Source organism: Rattus norvegicus, chromosome 3, assembly GCF_021556685.1.
Source record: "Rattus norvegicus strain SHRSP/BbbUtx chromosome 3, alternate assembly SHRSP_T2T, whole genome shotgun sequence".
Lineage (NCBI taxonomy): Eukaryota > Metazoa > Chordata > Mammalia > Rodentia > Muridae > Rattus > Rattus norvegicus.
Window position 1 is genome coordinate 46105697 of NC_141536.1, and position 18940 is coordinate 46124636.

General features: G+C 38.3%; 1 protein-coding gene across 16 annotated transcripts in view; it reads left to right on the top strand.

Annotated features, from left to right (window-relative positions):
- The window catches only part of Slc4a10 (solute carrier family 4 member 10), a 294937-nt gene that overhangs the window by 260446 nt on the left and 15551 nt on the right, over nt 1-18940 (top strand). For all 16 annotated transcript variants that reach the window (XM_087650803.1, NM_001429835.1, XM_087650811.1 and 13 more), the window contains 4 exon segments: nt 2316-2567; nt 3755-3823; nt 9500-9673; nt 10376-10498. In XM_087650803.1, the coding sequence (XP_087506929.1) occupies nt 2316-2567; nt 3755-3823; nt 9500-9673; nt 10376-10498 (618 nt within the window).

Here is an 18940-nt window from a genome sequence, read left to right on the forward strand (position 1 = left end):
TGGCTGGCATGCCTAATCAGCTAATAATTTGTTTGCGACGAGCAAGTTTTTAAAAGCATTTTAAAAGAACGGCAAGAAGAAGGATGCTGATTAATGAGTGGAAATGTCAGAACTGCTTTTTCTCCTTTGGTTTGCATTAAGTCAAATTGTTCTTATTGTGCAGCATAATTAAGGGGAATCATGTATTCTTTTTAAAGACAGAATTGTTCTCTCTGAAATAATTATCTTGACTACTTCTAAAAATCCAAAATTCCACTGTTTACATTTATATATTTAAAAAAACAATAAGAGCTATAGGAGATTATTTTTGAGGAAGACTTTCTTTTCTCCATATTGTTAAATTTAGTGAATATGGATGCTTAGAAAGTTAGGGCGTGCTAAAACAACAATATTAAAAAGGAAGGGGGGGCTCAATCATCTTTTTTCTTGTGTCTCCCAGCACTTCTCATAAATACAAAATCACTTTTGACAGCACCACAAGTTTAAAACAGTTCCAGTGGCACAGCTGCATTGATTCCCCTTGGATGAGGAACTTGGGTAGATTCTAATTCTCATTCTGGCTTGCACTCCCTAGAGCAAAGCATTCCGGTAACTGGGTAACTGCCCCAGACACTACCGTTTAAGGACTTGAGTTTTAGACTTAACCTGTAGCTTACAAAATGTTTTGCTGAAGCCTTTTTCTTATACATGTTTGATTATGCTGACACCAGGATGACTTCTCATTTTCTAGATCTCCCTGGGTATTTTATTCACACTACCAGGCTAAATGTAACTGCTCTATTTATTCTATAATTACAACCATTACATTGAATTTTAAAATGTGTTTCAAGAATATATGTTTCCTTGTTTTAAAAAAGCCATTGTACTCGGGAGGTAGCAGTAAGAGGATTGTCCACGAGTTCAAGGCCAGGCCTGTGTATATAAGGAATTGCAGGACACTTAGGCCACAGAAGGAGAGACCCTGTGAATAAAAAGGGAAGAGCGAGAAAGAAAGGAAGAGAAAAACAATTTCAATCTGTAACATCTATTGATTGTCTCTTGTGTGCTAATAATTATGCTAAGAAACTATGGAAAATACTGAGATATGACTTGAGGTTATCTGATTTTAATAAACGTGGATTTATTATAGTATAACTTAACATGCACTTAGTATTTATGATGGAAAGCACATTGCTCTCATTTTTAAATTTAGTAATTTAATTATCACAACCTAATGACATTACCTTTTATTGACATTATCAACTTCTTTCAGCTAGGAAAAGGCCCAAGAGATTAAATGATTGACCTAAGGCTATCGTGGGGCCTTCATTTATTTATTTTTTGTCTTTAAATTTTCACTTTTTAAAATTGAATATAGATTCTTCTCTCATATAATATATCTGACCACACTTTCCCTTCCCTCTACCCCTCCCTGATCCATGCCCCCACCACCATTTCCTCTTCAGAAAAGAGCAGGCTTCCAAGAGACAACAGTCAAAAAGGACAACACCAAGTGCAATAAGACAAGGCAAAAGCCCTTATTATATCGAGGCTGGAGAAGGCAAGCCAATAGGAAAAAAAAAAAGAGCTCCAAAAGCAGGCGAAAGAGTCAGAGATACACCCGCTCCCACTGTCTGGAGTCCCACCAGAACAACCAGCTAACAGCTATCCCATGTACTCAGCGGACACGGTGCAGAGCCGTGCTGGCCCTGCTTGCCATTGTTCGAACCCAGCAATGAGCTTCCAGAACAGACACTCTCGGTTGTGATATTGCATGGGCTTCATGAAGTGGTACTGAAAAAATATAAAGAGCCACGTCACAACATAAGTCCCGATTTTTGCCACCTCTGTGAACAGCAGTGTGCTCCAGCATCTTTGAGCTGTCTCCTCAGAGATCTACCCAGTCAGCCGACCAAGAGAGCAGTCTCTGAGGACTCTTGGCAACTACTTTACTTAACCGTCTGCTTGCATTTGAGTGCAAGAGAGTGATAGTGGAGTGGAATTACTACGGAGGAGGCAGAAATACACACGCTGTGATTTTAAGGCATGGCTGGAGTCTATGGCTGTTGAGAGGAAACAAAAGGAGAATAAGGTCACAGGGCACTGAGGTAAAAGTGAGAATAAATCTCACTTCAAATCTATGATATTATATTTTCCAATAAAACATCATCCCAGAAATGAGAGCACGGTGTTGGAGACAGTGTCGTAGAACCTAGCTGAGGGACATCTGCTATGAAGGGCCTTACAGTAACGTCAGGAAGTGGTTTCTACTCTCAACTAAGCCAAGTAGCCGTGTTGGTGACACCATTGCTTTCTCTCTTTTGTTTCTCTCACAGAAAGGTTGTGGCTATCACCTGGACCTGTTGATGGTGGCGGTCATGCTGGGGGTATGCTCCATTATGGGCCTGCCATGGTTCGTGGCAGCCACTGTCCTCTCCATCACTCATGTGAACAGCCTCAAGCTGGAATCTGAGTGCTCTGCTCCAGGAGAACAACCCAAATTTCTCGGCATTAGGGAACAGAGGGTCACTGGGCTCATGATTTTCATCCTTATGGGTTCATCAGTTTTTATGACCAGCATTCTGAAGGTAATGAAATAATTACTTACGAGTGAGAGAAAGTAGTCATATGTTTAAGATATCGTTTTAATATAAGCATCAATATGTAAATATCGCACGGCATGAGGTAAAAGTGATAATTTAAAAAATGTTTATATATTTCTCCTTCACCAATGATAAATGAAAATTTGTCCCCTGTTTTAGAATCTAAAATACTTGAAAGAATAATTTTGTTATACTTTCTGGCACTAACAATTTTGATTTGTAGTTTTCATGCCCCGGGAAAGGTCACACTTTCTGAGTAGCTAATGACTAAATTCACTGCAGTTCTATCCAGATTAAAGTTCTTATTATTTTGTCAATCTGGATATTGAATGTTATTATCGGTCTGTAGATCGAGTATTATTGTAAGTCAGTGATGTAGACAGGACGATGGCTAGGCCACGCTTACATAGACAGTTTTATATTTTGAAGGCCTCACAAAACACAGCATTAGTAATTTCTACATTTAAAATTATTGAATTAATTTTGAACAACGGTAAGACTGATCATTTTGTCATATAATTCTGGAAAGTATTCTTATAGCATGTTAGCTACATTATATATTATTAGTCATTTTGATTGCTAAAAATATTAAATATCAATTGAATTGTTTAATTTACACAGTGTCTTGTATTTAATAATTGAGAACTCATATTTCTGTTATATAACTAATAAAATAATGTATAAAATGAGCTAACCCAATAAAGAAAATTTGAATAGTCTACCTGTTAACAAATATTTGCCATAATGAAGGACCAAATTGTAAAAGTAAAACTTCGCTCCTTTTCTTTAATCCAAATATCTTACTAATTTAAAAGGGAATGTAAATTGTCTTTAAAGTGGCTAATAGTCAATGTTTAGTGTGACTCCATAGAGCTTCCAGTACCATTTCTTAGGAGTCACGCGGGTGTTAGAGTGAGTTTAATTCTTACAGCTACACTGTTGTTATCATCCCCTTGTAGATCTGAGTAACTAAGGTGTGGGCATCATAAGTAACTGATTAATGTTACAAACATAAAAATGCTAAGCTGCAGTGTGAAATTGTCTTCTGATTCCGTACTATACTTGATTCTAGCATGTGCTCAGCTCTCCTTTCCCCCTCTCTGATAACTGCGAGACTGAATGACCGTGTGCTGGAGAGTAATGCCCGGCATCTTCTAACTGTTCTCTTACAGTTTATCCCCATGCCAGTGTTATATGGAGTGTTTCTTTACATGGGCGCCTCGTCTCTGAAGGGAATTCAGGTAAATCACCTCTATAGTCATGTCTGCTGTAATAAAGTATAGATGCTGAGTCAGTGACAGCAAGGCTCATCTGAGGGCAGGCTTTCCGACCACATGTAACTGTAGATGCTAAAGACGATTCTCTGCTAAGTGAACATTCTGTCATTTAATGCAATATTCCCCAAACATGAGTAACCTTAAATTACTGTGTGTGCGTGTGTGTGAGTGTGTGTGTGTGTGTATGCATGTGTACATGTGTGTGCATGTGTGTGTGTGTGTGTGTGTGTGTGTGTGTGCATGTGTGTGTAGTGGGATTCACTACCTTAAAGTGGCTGGTCAGTGATCCCACGGATGTTTCTATTTTCTCAGGATGGGATAACAATCGAGTACCACCATGACTGGCTTTATTATGTGAGCTCTGAGAATCCAACCTCAGTCTTCACCCTTGTATGTCAAGCATTTTGCCAGTTGAGCTGCTGTTTACCATACATATATTAACACCAAAAAGTTTGATTTTAATCACCTTTTAGGAAATGAATTAAGTTCATTTCAAAATACATACAAATGCAATTGTTGATGCTCTATCAAGCCATGTTTATGGGATCTATCCATAACAAAAGAAAAATACCTCATGCAAAAGCCAAATAAATTTAAAAGAAAGTGTTTCATGTAACATATACTGTTAAATGTTGGAACCAAGCAATTTTCCAACAGCAGTGAAGTAAAACACATTTCCTGAAAATTCATAATGAGAATAATCACAAAAGAAGCATGGCAGAATGACTATTACACAAAGGAAAGGAAAACCCACCATGCACTTTCAAAGCTCTGAGCTGGGGTTGAAGCAAACCCTCAAGGTAGAGAAATAAAAATAATTTGCCAACAGAGTAATATCCTCCTACTAATCTTTTTCTTTGATGTTTGTTTTTCTTCTATTAAAATTGCTTAATAAAGTTATTTTGAAAATTAAACTACAATAAAGGCATAGCACAAGGAACATTCAAATGTTGGGAATGATGATTTAAATAGTTGAATAAATATTTTAGGTATTGTGTTAGTTTTCTTTTTGCTGCCTGAGCTGTTATTCTGCACTTTAGTAGGTAAAGCAATAAGTATCTGTTATCTCAATATTTTCAAGTCATGAATCTGGAAGATTAGCTGTATAGTACTGGTTGACAGGGGTTGTCAGCATCTGGAGATTTGATAGGGTTGTAAGGTGGTCTTCGAGATGCCTTAAAGCATCTTCAAGGTGCTGAGGGCAAGAAGTGTCACTGGCTCCCCTCCTTTCCTGATCAGGGGTCCTTGTCCTTAGGAATGCTCACACCAGAGTTTTCTTCTTTGGAGTGAGAGATAAAGAAGTGTTGAGGAGTGAGGAGGTGAAGGAGGGAGACAGACAGGGATAGAGGCAGAGAGAATGCTTTTTGGTTTATTCTCCAGAATCACAAGAGGTTAGTCTTTTGATTTTTCTGTTTGAAGTAAGCCACCAAGTCCATTTTGTACAAGAGGAGGGGAATCAGTCTTCACTTATTGGAGAGAGTCGAGGAATGTGTAGACACATGTATACACCTCCATGGGTGCACTCTGAATCTTTGGGGGATATCGGCATATTCTTTCTGCTGGTTTCCTTTAGGATGCTATTACAGTTTCTCCAATGAGTGGTTCCTCAAAGTCATGTCCCTCCAAATTAATGACCAGAACCAATTGTATTTCTATAACATAAATACTTGAAAATTTAAGACTGGAAAGATTTATTTTGGCTCATGGTTTCAGGAGATTTCAGGCCTTATAGCAGAGAATTCCTGGTAGAATAGATCTGCCCCAGCAGTGGGAATATGTGCAATGGTTGGTCACAAGACAGCAAACCAGAATCAGAGAGTGGGTGCTTGAACTGTGGGCTGAATAGAATATCTAAAGCCTGGCCTCAGGATCCTTTTGATACTCCCCACAACTTACTAAAGGTTCATAACTTCCCAAAGCAGTGACACCACTGGAGAAGAAGTGTTCTGAACAGGCACCTGCTGGGAACACTTAAGACAAAACCAGAATTTTAGTTGCCCTTGATGAATATAATTGTTCTCATCAGAACACTATCAAAGGTAAACCCTAAGCTTTTCAGAAAACCCTGTCACAAGGAAAGTTGGAATATAGAAACATCTGTGCTATTGTTGAAATCATTGACATGGCATGCTTAATATAAAATATTTTCTGTAATAAAAAAAAGACTCAAATCATATCTGACAGGACTAAGACATAGGTAAGAGAGTGCTGGTAGCCTGGAGGTAGAGATTAGTTCTGCTGCCACAGTGTCAGAATATAGGAAGCTGTCAGGAGCCGGAGGAAGTGAAAAAATGTTCTCTCCTTGGCCAGAAGGATCAGAGTCCTGCCAAAAATCTCGATTTTGGACTTCTGACCTCTACAAATGGACAATACATTTTATTGCATTAAACCAAAATGCTGTCGTAATTTATTCTACAACCTTCAGAAATGAATACAGATTTCTACTTAAATGTACCTTTGAACTGGCTTGGTTTATAACAATACCATTTCACCAAAACACTTCATTGTCTTCAGAGAAGACGACATTGAGGCTTGTTTATTGTACAGATCTTTTAAAATTAAATAATGGGAAGTAGAGTGTTTACTATGGAGTGGCTACTTTAACTGCTGATCAGAAGAACACAGAGAAGAATTAGACCCCAGCTGAGGAGTAAGAAGCACCATGCCTCTGTCTGGGGAATTGACCAGCTGTCTTTGCCTTTGAGAGAAGCAGCCTCCTGACCCAGCCATAGTGTTAGTTGTCAGAACTGAGGCTGTTGTAGACATGGAAATATACAAAGGGTAGGAACTCTGTGCCTCTAGGAGGGGAGGGAATGATCAAGAACTGTTGAGATTAAAATTTTCCTCAAAGAAGATTTAATTTGCTCATATAAAGTATCATATAAAACGTGTTTCAATAGAATTAGTTTAATAAAAGTTTTCATTCATTTGTTTTTCTGTTTTTGTATTTTGCTTTGTTTTTGTTTTTGAATTTTTTTGCCTTTGGCAAAAGTTACAATGAGTAGTGATTTCATCTGTAAATGAAAAGCATTTATTATTAGGCCTCAGGCTCACATAAATATAACAGCAGGAATTTTAAAAACAAAATGAAAAAATTGTGGGTAGATGCCGACAGATTTCCTTCTAATTCTACTCAAATGCATTTTTTACCCACATAGTTTCGAGTTAAACAAAAATGTCAAGTTTTAGAATTATTTGGGATGTGATCCTTTCAAGTGGAGTTGTGAGAGCATCAAAGTCCTCAGGTCAAGTTTAATGAGTATTGAATCACAATAACGGAATAGAAAGCCAAGGCACACTTTGACAGGTCTCACACTGAGAAACAGACGTGGTAAAAATTTAAGTGAACAACTGAAGTTCCTATTGGGAGCTGGAGCTAACAGAATGGGAAGATATTCCATGTTGCTATTTGGACACGATAAAAGCCAAACACAAACCTTAGAATATATTTATCACAACCATTATTCCTTCAGTAATGATACACAAGCGAGGACGTTAGTCATCTATGTTAGATATTTCAAGGAGCTTGCTACTTTGTTACCAAGCAAATTGGAGGACTCTTTATGGAGCCTGGCTTTTTGACACTATATAGGAACTTACCATGTAGGCTTCTCACTGTGAAAAATGGCAGAAAAAACAGATCACAATGTTCTCATGAATGCTGTTTCTGTATTCAAATATATAACCACATCTATATTCATTCCAACATTTCAGGGATCCAAAATGAAGCAAATGTGCCACTTAAACAATAACAATTGAGGCGCCCACTCACTGAAGCACACTTATGCAACACACACCTCCCAAAGCAGAAGGATGGGTGGAGAGCATTCCATAGGACATTCCATTGTAAGCTAGAGGACTTTACTCCTTCCCTATTCTTACTTCCATTGTGCACAAAATCGTATCTATTTGATGGTTTCTAAACTTTAGAGATCGTTTTAAAGTAGAAAAGGCGCGCGCGCGCACACACACACACACACACACACACACACACACACACACACACAGATGAGCCAAGAATAAAGGTAGAAGTTGGTGCTATCATGGGTTCAGCAAATACTTTTGGGAAGTGATGAATGAATATCAATGGATGAAGTAATGTGCCTATGATAATAATTTAGATAACTAAAGAGTGGTTTGCCACAGGTAAGACAGAGAGCACCAATGCAAAGATAGACTGTGTTTTTTGATGTCCTAACATACTTATCTGTTACATATAAAACTGGGTTTTTACAAAGCCAGATGCTCTAACCCTGACACAGGACACTTGTTTATCTGCATAGTAAATTCTAAAATATTTGATGATAATAGCTGACACTTTCCTTGTGGTAACTAAGAAATATTTTATTTACCAATGTTCTTTTAAAGTGCATAGATTATTTTATTATCAAGAACTTCATGAGAGAGAATAGTGACTGACAGTGATTAAGACCGTCGTTTTCTAATTAATTACTTTTTGTTGGAATATTGTAAACAGCAGAATTTGACCTAAAGATTAAACAAGTGGTTCACATAAAATAAACTAATGTATAGTAAAATTAGTTATTCAATAAAATGTGTTGAAGTAAAATTCTATAGAAATGCAGTTTATAAATTAAATATAGTTATTTTATCTACCACTATGACAAAATAGATATCGAATAATACATTGATCATACTGGATCCAACTATATATTAAATTGATCCAAATAAGATAGTTTGCATTCATGTGTGTACCTGCATTGATATGTGTTGCATGCATGCATTTGTGCAGGTATGAGTGCAGGTGCATATGCCTATGCATGCACAGGTTCACATGCATATGTGTGTGTGTGCATGTGGAGGCCATACGTCAGCATTTGGGTATCTTCCCTAGACACTTTCTGCCTTGTTTTCTGAGACAAGATCTCCTAGAACTTAGAGCTTACAGATTTGCTAGATGGACAATGTCCATCTTTTACATGGATGCTGGAGATTTGAAATCAGACTCTCAGACGTGCACTAAGGGCTCTTTGCTTAGTAGACTATCTCCTCGGCCCCCAAGGAAAACAACTTCAATAAAATAAAATAGATCACATTGGTAACAAAAATATAGGTAGGCCAAATGTTTATGGTAATGATATGTATGTTTCTATGTTTTTAAAGACAGCATCAAATCTTTTGTTGGGGATCAAAGTGGCAAAATCAAAACAGCAGGGCTCAGTAAAGAATTCAAGACACAATAGTAGGCTGCAGGGTTTGTGCAGAGCTTGGAGGAGGCTGAGGCAGAGTGAGTCTGGGAGTACTTAGCATGTGAAAAGTAAAGTCCTCTCCAGGAGAGAAAGAAGCTTACCAAGCATGAGGGGCAGAAGGGTAATATTTGGGGCAAAAGGGAGAGATTATGATGTTATAAGCAGTAAGAGACTGATTTGTTTTGCCTCTTAGGATGCTGGTTCTCAAAATAGCAAAATGTAACATTGGCTTTCCCTTTCAAATGGCACCCTGTTGTAACACTAGGGAAAGTATAGCATAGTAGTCAATAAACAGTAGCTCAAACTACCCTGCAGGTTCCACAACTATGTCATTTGAACGTAATATTTGGGAGGATACTAAATATCTAGTTGGCCTACAGTCACTGTTGTCTTGTTCTCAAATACAATAACCATCTGTTTAATCTTTTAGTTGTTTGATAGAATAAAACTCTTCTGGATGCCAGCCAAACACCAACCAGATTTCATCTATCTAAGGCATGTACCTCTCCGAAAAGTCCATCTCTTCACAGTCATTCAGATGAGTTGTCTCGGCCTTCTGTGGATAATCAAAGTTTCGAGAGCTGCTATTGTCTTTCCTATGATGGTATGAAACCTCCCTCAACTGATTTTCCCTTTCACTAATTTTGGGGAAACACATAAACTAAAACTGCAACAGTAGAGAGGCCTAGAATCACTTTGAACAGTTACTAGAAAAGCCACGATAAACTTGGAAATCAAATAAGTATTTGCATGTCTCTGTTTCATCTAAGGTTGTTTGCTTGGTGTTGTTTTTGTTTTGGCCATCCATAATGTAGTGGTTAATTGAAAGCAGGATGGACATTGTAAATTTTAAAAAAATTGCTTGAGGTATACTAACAAATATGACAAATCAGGGGAATTTTTAAAATGACATTTTATTGTATATTTCAAACAAATTTCAAATATATTAAAAAATATAGTGAATGTGAATGACCATCCCTAACTCAAAAACTAATAGCATAGTAAGAATCTTCTAATGTTCACTTATCATGGTTCAAGCTTTTAATTATGTATTTAAGGAAGTGTGATCAAATATATTTTATAGCTTAAAACATTTCCTTCAAATGCCTTCACCACTGAATAAAATATTACATTTCACTCTGGTGCTTTGAGAAGGGAAGGAGAGGCCAGGCCGGGCTTTATGCAGATAGGTTTTCAACTCTTAGATTCTGTCAGCCCTAATACAAAGTCGTCTGCATCTGCATCTTCTTTCTTTGTTTTCAGTTGTCTTCTTTTGTATTTTAAACTACTTTACTCTTTTCTTCAGGTGTTGGCACTGGTATTTGTGAGAAAGTTGATGGACTTCTTGTTTACCAAACGGGAACTTAGCTGGCTCGATGATTTAATGCCTGAGAGCAAAAAAAAGAAACTGGAAGATGCTGAGAAAGAAGTAAGTCAAAATGAAACTGACACTTTATCTAAGACAGAAGAGCAACAGGAGCCCTTTGCAAAACGAACTTTTTGCATTTTTCATTAAATGATGATTACCAAATACAACAGGAAGAAAAATTTGGAAGTTTAATGTTTAAAAATATTGCTGGGGAGGGGATCTTACCTGAGTAAGCCAACCCTACAAGAAATATGCAAATGCCTTTATTTAGTTGCTCTCCAAATGATAAGGCTTATTTTTCAGAGTTCATGATCATGGGTGGGAGAAAATTACTGATCTGTAGCTGTTTCTGAGTTTCAGTCGTATAACTATTGCTTTTTGATTGACTATGTTTGAAACAGAAACAATTTGATACCTCACTGTTGGTATTTTTTATAATAACGGGTTTCAATCAGATTTAAATAAAATTGTTATCCTTAAGACAGACAAAATATTTAAGTGGAAAGAAATTGACCTAATTTGCTTCTAAAATGATCGAAGCTTTAAAAAGTATCTGAGTGTGTTGTGGGTTTTAATTGTCTTCAAAGACCACTGAGTTACCTCATTCTGTTCATAAGAGAAGAGGATGAGAAGGGAGTTTTACGGAATATACAGAGGTCATGTGTCCACCTGCACCTTTTAGAAGACTATTTAACATGCCATTATTACAGTATGTAAAAGCTACATGGAATGTTAATGAAAACAATGAGGCATTTGACATTCGTTAACAGAGTAACTGAGTCCACACACCACAAAACACAAGACCGAAATAAATATTATATAAATGAAAAAGAAAGAAAACATTTTAGAATTGTGCTTTTTTTCCAGTTTTGTTTCCACAGGTGTTTACTAAAAGGTTTCAGCCTCTTTTCTATAGAATATTTTTGGGTCATCCATGTATTTATTTTCTCCTACAGGTAAATTTTATCTATAAAAATGAAGTTTTTGTTTTTGCTTAATCATTTAGATAGCCCAGATTGAACCATAAATCCTGATCAAGTTTTAGTCAAAAGCATTCTACAAACGTAGCTTTATAGTGTGTGGTTGATGGTTCCTTTTTCTATGGCATCCTCACGCACAATGGGGTATCTTCTTTCTGTATGAATGTTTCAATTTTCCAAAATGTTGTAGAAGTCATATGCAGAATCTTACTTCTAATAATGTTAATGCAGCATTAAAATATTGTGAAACTATTATTGGTTCTTTAATTTTCTGCTTATTATACACATCTAAGCCAATAGAGATCTTAAAATAACATTTTAACAATCCATAATAGTGTATTCCACCATGAATATTTTTACGAGGCTAATAGTTTGAAGGTAAATAATTTTGAAGACAAAATTTATTGCCAATAACTTTTCAATATCTTCCAAGTAATTATAACCCCAAGATTACTCATCTAGTAATGGACACACTATGTTTTCTTTATTGTCTTGCTTTTATTTCCCATCAAACATCTTGGCTGTATCTGATACAGGTAGAATATATAGAATATGGTAGAAGCACCCTCTTCCATAGACTATTATCCCTTCCATAGTATATTCCTAAGGCCATTCTTAGCATGAAACCTTCTCAGAATTTCCTTTCTCTTAGTATTTGGAAAGCGCTTCAGGAAAATGCTGTGTAATCTCCCGAGCTATCTTATTTTCTCTAGAACTATAGAAAGACTGTTGGATTCTCCTGTTTGTTCGTGACATTCTAGAGAACAAGTTGACAGCAACCATAAATGTATTAGAGCTCACCACTGAAACATTGCAGAGTGGTACTCAGCCAAAAGGTTTAACTGAGATATGATTATTGCTGATAGAATTAGCCATTCCTGTGTGTGTGTGTGTGTGTGTGTGTGTGTGTGTGTGTGTGTGTGTGTGTGTGTGTGTGTGTGATGGATGCGTTTGGGGAATTTATTAACCCCACTGAGACCTTGTATAGAGTTTCTAACCATTTTCCATCATTTCACACTCTGCCTTACTGTGCTCTGATCATGTTTACTGGTCTTTTTAACTTGAAAGTAAAGATTTTTAAGACCAACTGAATACCACTAAATTTCCTAAAACTTATACTTTCAACAAGGATATAAAAATAGAATAAGACTTACTGAGGGCAATTTTATAGTTGAATCCTTCAGTTCCAAATATGAGGGGGAACAAACCTTACAATCTATTTATGGGGATGGTTTAGAGATCCTGAAAATTTTACGTAGATTATGATGATGATACTTTCATATGATCCTAATTGCATAACAATAAATAGGAAAGCCAGTACTTCATTCAAGAAATAACCTATGCTCAAACATTGAAATACAGTTCTAAGGAGTGCATAGAGGACATTACTCCAACACAGTGGAGACGGAGGAAAGGGCGTGCAGAGACACTTATGTTCTGTTTGGAATTAGCACTGGAAAAGTAGAGTCGGCGAGGAGTGGAGGAGGACATACGGGGGTGGCTCCAACGCTCACATCCAAGGTTCACTTTCTACTTGAGGACCCAAATTTGGGTATTTTCTTTTCTGGAGCCCATGATTTCCCATGAAAGATATGATTGTTCTATAGCATCTTGTACCGATGCTCAGTGCTCCAAGAATGTGTGCAATAGAGCGGGTAATGGACAAGTTGTTCCGAAATGTTCACATTAATTGAGGAACTCTGATTGTGATCTGGCAAGATGATAAACGGCAGAAATGTCTCAGCATCCAAGACTTGAATTTAAAGTGGGCTCACCTCTTGTCCTTTTGATGATAGTTACAAGCTTGTACCTTTATCCTCCAGGGTTTTCCTATCACTAGCCCATTTCTGGACTTATGGCTCCAAGAAAACATTCATATGACCTTAAAATTCAATAATGAGTTAAGCAGAATAAATAGCTACACAGGCCAGTCCAAGGTCGCAGAGCTTCTGTTCCAAATTTTCATGTACTTCATGCATATGCATATGCATATGCTTCGGTTTTTAGGAAGAAAGGATTATAATCAGGGTAGAAATGAATATTGGAACCCTGACATTTTGCACATTGCTCTGTGCAAAGGGAAGACTGCAGAATCAATTCTGGATGTCCAAATGTGCTCAGAGTACCAACATGCCTTCCTTCCTTCTTCAGTGTCCTCCAGGACATTACACACAGGACAGAAGGACTGCCACTAAATGAAGAAAACTCCAGCAGAATGTTTGCTCTGGGGTGGAGAGCAAGGGTACAGGCGTTAGGTAGAGGCTGGGATACAAGTCTGTAGAAGTGTTCGTATCTATACCTTCTTCATTACTGAGGCATCCCTCTAACACACACAGTATAGAAGAAAACAGAAAGAAGGCAAGTGGAGCCTTGTGATCATGAAAAATTCCAAGACAGTACAATCTAAAAATAAGCACAATTAAACAAATTACAGCAAACGCTTTACTTCTTAGAAAGGTAAGAATTGGCTGTAGGTTTAGGAAGCATGTCCTCATTACTGACACAGATAAGTGCTTTTATATATATAATTCAACCGAAGAGTGGGGCAAGTGTGTTCTCTCTCCTGCAGCAGCACTTTCCCAAAATGTGGTTCCAGCAGCCCTGCTGCACCAGCCAGCACCTTGCAATATTTTAAGAATGCAAATTCCCAGGCCTGTTCCATCGAAGTGCCGAAGTGAGAGCCAGCAATCTGTTTTCTTAAGACCTCCAGGTGAATTGACATCTGAGATAAGCCTTTTATTAGACTCATGGAATCTCAGTCTCTCTAATACAGCTAAGCTCCTAATACAAGATTATCGTGTCAGAATATTTGCACTTAGAGTAAGTTAGGTGATACTTAAAGGTCCTGAATCAGGTCTAGAGAGAGTGAGGCTATCAGCAGTTACAGGTGCTGCCTATCAAGCTGTCCACCCAGATCGAGTCCTAAACTCACAGTACAGAAGGAGAAAGCAAACTGCTGCAAACTGCCTTCTGACTGCCACATCCCCCCTTACACACGCACACGCGCGCACGCACACACACGCACGCGCACAGACTCACACACACGGGCGCGCACACACACACACACATGGGCGCGCACACACACACACACACACGCACGCGCGCGCTTCAAAATGTTGCTGAGTCAAATTCTGATGCATCCACGGACTTAGAATTCTATGTCCCACTCCATTTTTACTTTTGAAGGTTTTATTCCTTTATGTTACCAACCCTTTAATCTATTGGAAATTAAATCTAATCCTTTCGTCGTTCCTTCTTTCCTTCCTTCCTTTCTTCTTCTGGAGGAGGACTCTGATTTCCCTCTCCTCAATGTTGAACATTTTGCCTAAGGTTACCCCCATTGAGTCCTTAGAGTCTCCCACCTCCTGGGTCTCTGGTATTTTCTAGAGGCTTCCCCACCTCCCATCCCTGAGGCTGCTTATCTCTATTCATTCTGTTGGTCCTCTAGGCTTCTCTCCTGTCCTCCCATATCTTACCCTATTCCCCTTTCCCCACCCTCCCCTCTCTCCCACCTATGTCTCTCCCTCCCTTTGCCTCCTGTGGTTATTTCTTTCCCCCTTCTAAGTGGGATTGAAATATCCTCACTTGTGTCTTACTACTTGTTACACTTCTGTACTTTTTGGCTAATGTCCACTGATCAGTGAGTACATACCATGCATGTCCTTTTGAGCCTGAGTTACTCACGCAGGATGATATTTTCTAGTTTCATCCATTTGCCTGCAAAACTCATGATGTTCTCATTTTTCATAGCTGAATAGTCTGAAAAGTATTCCATTGTATAATTGAACCACCTTCTCTGTATCTATTCCTCAGTTGAGGAACATCTGGATTGTTCTCAGCTTCTGTCTATTATAAATAAGGATGCTATGAACATGGTCATTTATTGTATTTAAATTACATGCCTATGTACTGCCTGCAGCCCAGCATAGTAGTTGAGAGAATGAAATGGTGGGTGCTTCCTAAGTTCTTCAGGCCTTATTTGCCTCCTTAATGAAGTGTTGAACATGAGTCCTGACTCTCCTCCCAGTCCTTTAACAAAGCATCAATTACAGCATCACCAAGTGTTTACTCCCTATAATAACTTAAGTATCTTTGTAAACACTGACTCTGCTCTTGTTTATAAATTGAGATTTTTTAATGACTCCCACATAGATACAGACCTTGTTCCCAAAGTGACTATAAAGCTGAAGTTACCAGCCTTACTGAAGGTAAAGGACAGGGAACATGTCAGGTACTGTAATATAACAATTTTAATTTTCTGCTATCTTAAAATAAGTTCAGACTCAGTATAAAATATCATTCAGTTTATCAAACACTAATAGCTGATGGGTTATATTTTCCATATCAACTCAGCACGGGCCTTTGTGTTTAATGAAGCTACTCGCTCACTGCCTAGAAAACCTTTCACTAAGTTCCATCCTTTATGCTTGTCTCACATTCTCATCTTCCTACCTAAAGTTTCCTCTTCTCTTCATCTAGTCCTGTGCTCTCTGTGCTGATCCTTTATTTCCTTCGAGAATAAGGCTCATATCTTCTTTTACTTTTGTATTTCAGTACTTTATAGCCAAATATCATATAGGCCATGTAAATATTCATTCATTAAGAGAACTGATTAGTACTGTCTATTAATCATCTTTGAGGTGTGCCTAAAACATAATGCAATGAGCGCAATTGAGTAGATTCCTTTTTTAATGAGTCAGTTTTCCTGCTCTTTACTGGATATGGATTTACTTGTTTCCCTCTTACTTCATATGTAAGAACTGTTTTGGTAATCATCTTAATTAAAGTATTGTCTTAAAATCATAGCATAAAAGATTTCTATCGTCTTGTTGGCCAAACCCTTCCTTTGTGTTTGGATGGCTCATTGTTGGATCATTGATGGGTCCTATGTGATGACATGCTAAATGGAAACCATGTTAAGCATTTCTACAGTAGTTATCTGGTTAGTTTCATTCACCTTGTGTCTTCTTGCATGATGAGAGCCTGGGCTGGGAAGCCTGTGCCTGATTTAATGGCTCTTCTATGAAAAGCCACCATTTTTGCCTCTCCAACAGTGCTGCTTGGCGTGCAGCTGTCCCTCCATCACCAGGCCCAGGCCCACCCAGCTCCCTGGCACCGAGACGGCAGCAGTGGCTGCTCTGCCACCTTCACTGCAGATAAGCATGGCTGGGAAATACTGTCTTTAGAGGTGATGAGATTTTATTTGGATAGAACGATGACTAGCATAAAACCCACACATACTAACGAGCCTAAGATACAAAATAATTATTGAAAGCACTTTGAGAGAAAAGCAGAAAATTATCAAGGAAAACATAATTCACAGACCTTAGCCCCAGTCCTTGCTGCTAATGGGTCTGCCTGCTGCTGCTGTTGCCAGGTGACACCAGTGCTGACCGTGCCCTCATTCCCTTCCATTTGTTTTGCATTTCAACCTTTATTAAATCTTTCTGGTTTGGCCGAAAAGATCCTATGTGTCATCTGTGAACAACCAAAGACATATATATTTTATTTACATCTTAGTTTGACATATATAGCCTTTGGAATTACTGAGGGTCTATTTATGTTCCTCCATATACAAGAATATAAAAAAATAACATTTTCTATCTGAATGGATATATATGTTCTGACTCAGACTCCATGGTGTTCATATACCCATATGCCTTGATAGCCTAAGTTGCAAGGAACACCTCATTCTAGGCTGCAGATTAGCTCTTCTTATAGTTAAATGGGTTATTTTAACCTAATGATCTTTTTGTTGTAAATTGAGTATAAATTGTTTCCCATAAGCTTGTGTATTTGAATGCTTGGTCCCAGATGATGACACTTTCTAGATGATTATGGAACTTTTAGGAGGTGAATCCTCTAGAGCAAAATGGCTACTGGTGGTGGACCTTGAGGTTTTAGAGCCAAGACTCACTTCTTGCTGCCCTCTGCTTCCTCAATGCTGATGCTGTGTAGCCAGGTCCCTCAACTTTTGGGGGGGAAAGGTCAAAATTGTGTGGGTATCTAGACTGTTATGGTTATTACTCATTGCTTTTACCCAGGTCTATAATATAGCAGCTAGTGGAACAGAAAGTTATAAAAACTGTTCAGTTTGTTGGGAAGTGTGAGCTTACAGTTATATACAAGGCTGCAGCTGATATGCCATTATAATTATTAGAGATTAGCACCATTAAAAAGAAATCTTATGCTGTGTACAGAGACAAGAGAAAGGGTAACTTGAAGGTGAGACTCCATACATATTAGACTTCACCTTGTGAATATGGAAATCTACTTTTAAGACTATATCTAAACTGAGACTACCACTGAAGGCATTGCCCCTCGAAACAAACATCTACATGGGTGTTTCCATAGGGTCGGTATACAGAGCTGATACAGCTCTATCTTGTGCTGGTTGAAGGACTTGGCAGAACTATGTTGTAGTAGTTGGATAAGCATGGGGGTTACAAGAATAAGAGACTCAGTGAAGTTTTTGCCAAGATTTCTGAAGGCCTCTGAGGCAAAGAAATGTACTACAGGGTTTGAATCCTTGCAAAGGAGGCCGAAGAAAGAAATATATGAAGCTGTGAGGTTGGAGGTTGGCTTATAAAGAAAGCCTCATGTGGTAGATAAACAGAACCAGAGGGTTACTTTAAAGGAAACCATGGAGCAGGTAGTGGAGTTAGCAAAAGAGAGGCGATATAAGCAGTGAAGCAGGAGAGATGGGACTGCTGGAGCCCTTTGAACCACAGGTGTTTCAGGCGCTGGACGTGAAGCTATAGGATCTGGTATTTGTCTTCCTGCGTTTTGATCTTACTTTTGCAAGATCTTTCCCTTCTGTATCCCCATTAGAAATGGGGATACTTGCAACTAACCACTGGACTGAGCACAGGTACCCCAATGGAGGAGTTAGAGGAAGGGCTGAAGGAGCTGAAGGGGTTAGGAAGAACAACAATATCAACCAACCAGACCCCACCAGACTCCCAGGGACAAAACCAACACCCCAAGAGAACACAATGATGGACCTATGGCTCCATCTGCGTATGTAGCAGAGGATGGCCCTATCTGGCATCAATAGGAGAAGCCCTTGGTTCTGTGAAGGCTCGTTTCCCCAATGTAGGGGAATGCCAGGGCATTGATGTGGGAGTGGGTGGGTAGTAGTGGGAGCATCCTCATAGAAGCAGGCGAAGGGGCATGAGATGGGGGGAAGGGGATAACATTTGAAATGTAAATACATAAAATATCCAAGAAAAATAAAATTAAAAAAGAGATAGAGATAGTTAATCTGTACCATTGTGTGTTGAAAGTATTTAACTTGCCTTTATATTATATAGGGGTTCAAGTTAAGCTATTTTCTTGAGTCTCAAATATAACCATGACGCTATGGTAAAATAGAGCGGAGTGATCTAGTCTAATTATAAAATGTCTTCTATAGCCATGTGTGTTTGGACACTCATTTTCCAGTTAGTGACACTTTTTAGAATATTGTGGAATCAGAACAGACTGAACCCTCACTAGAGGTTAGTGGGAGACCCTCAGGTTT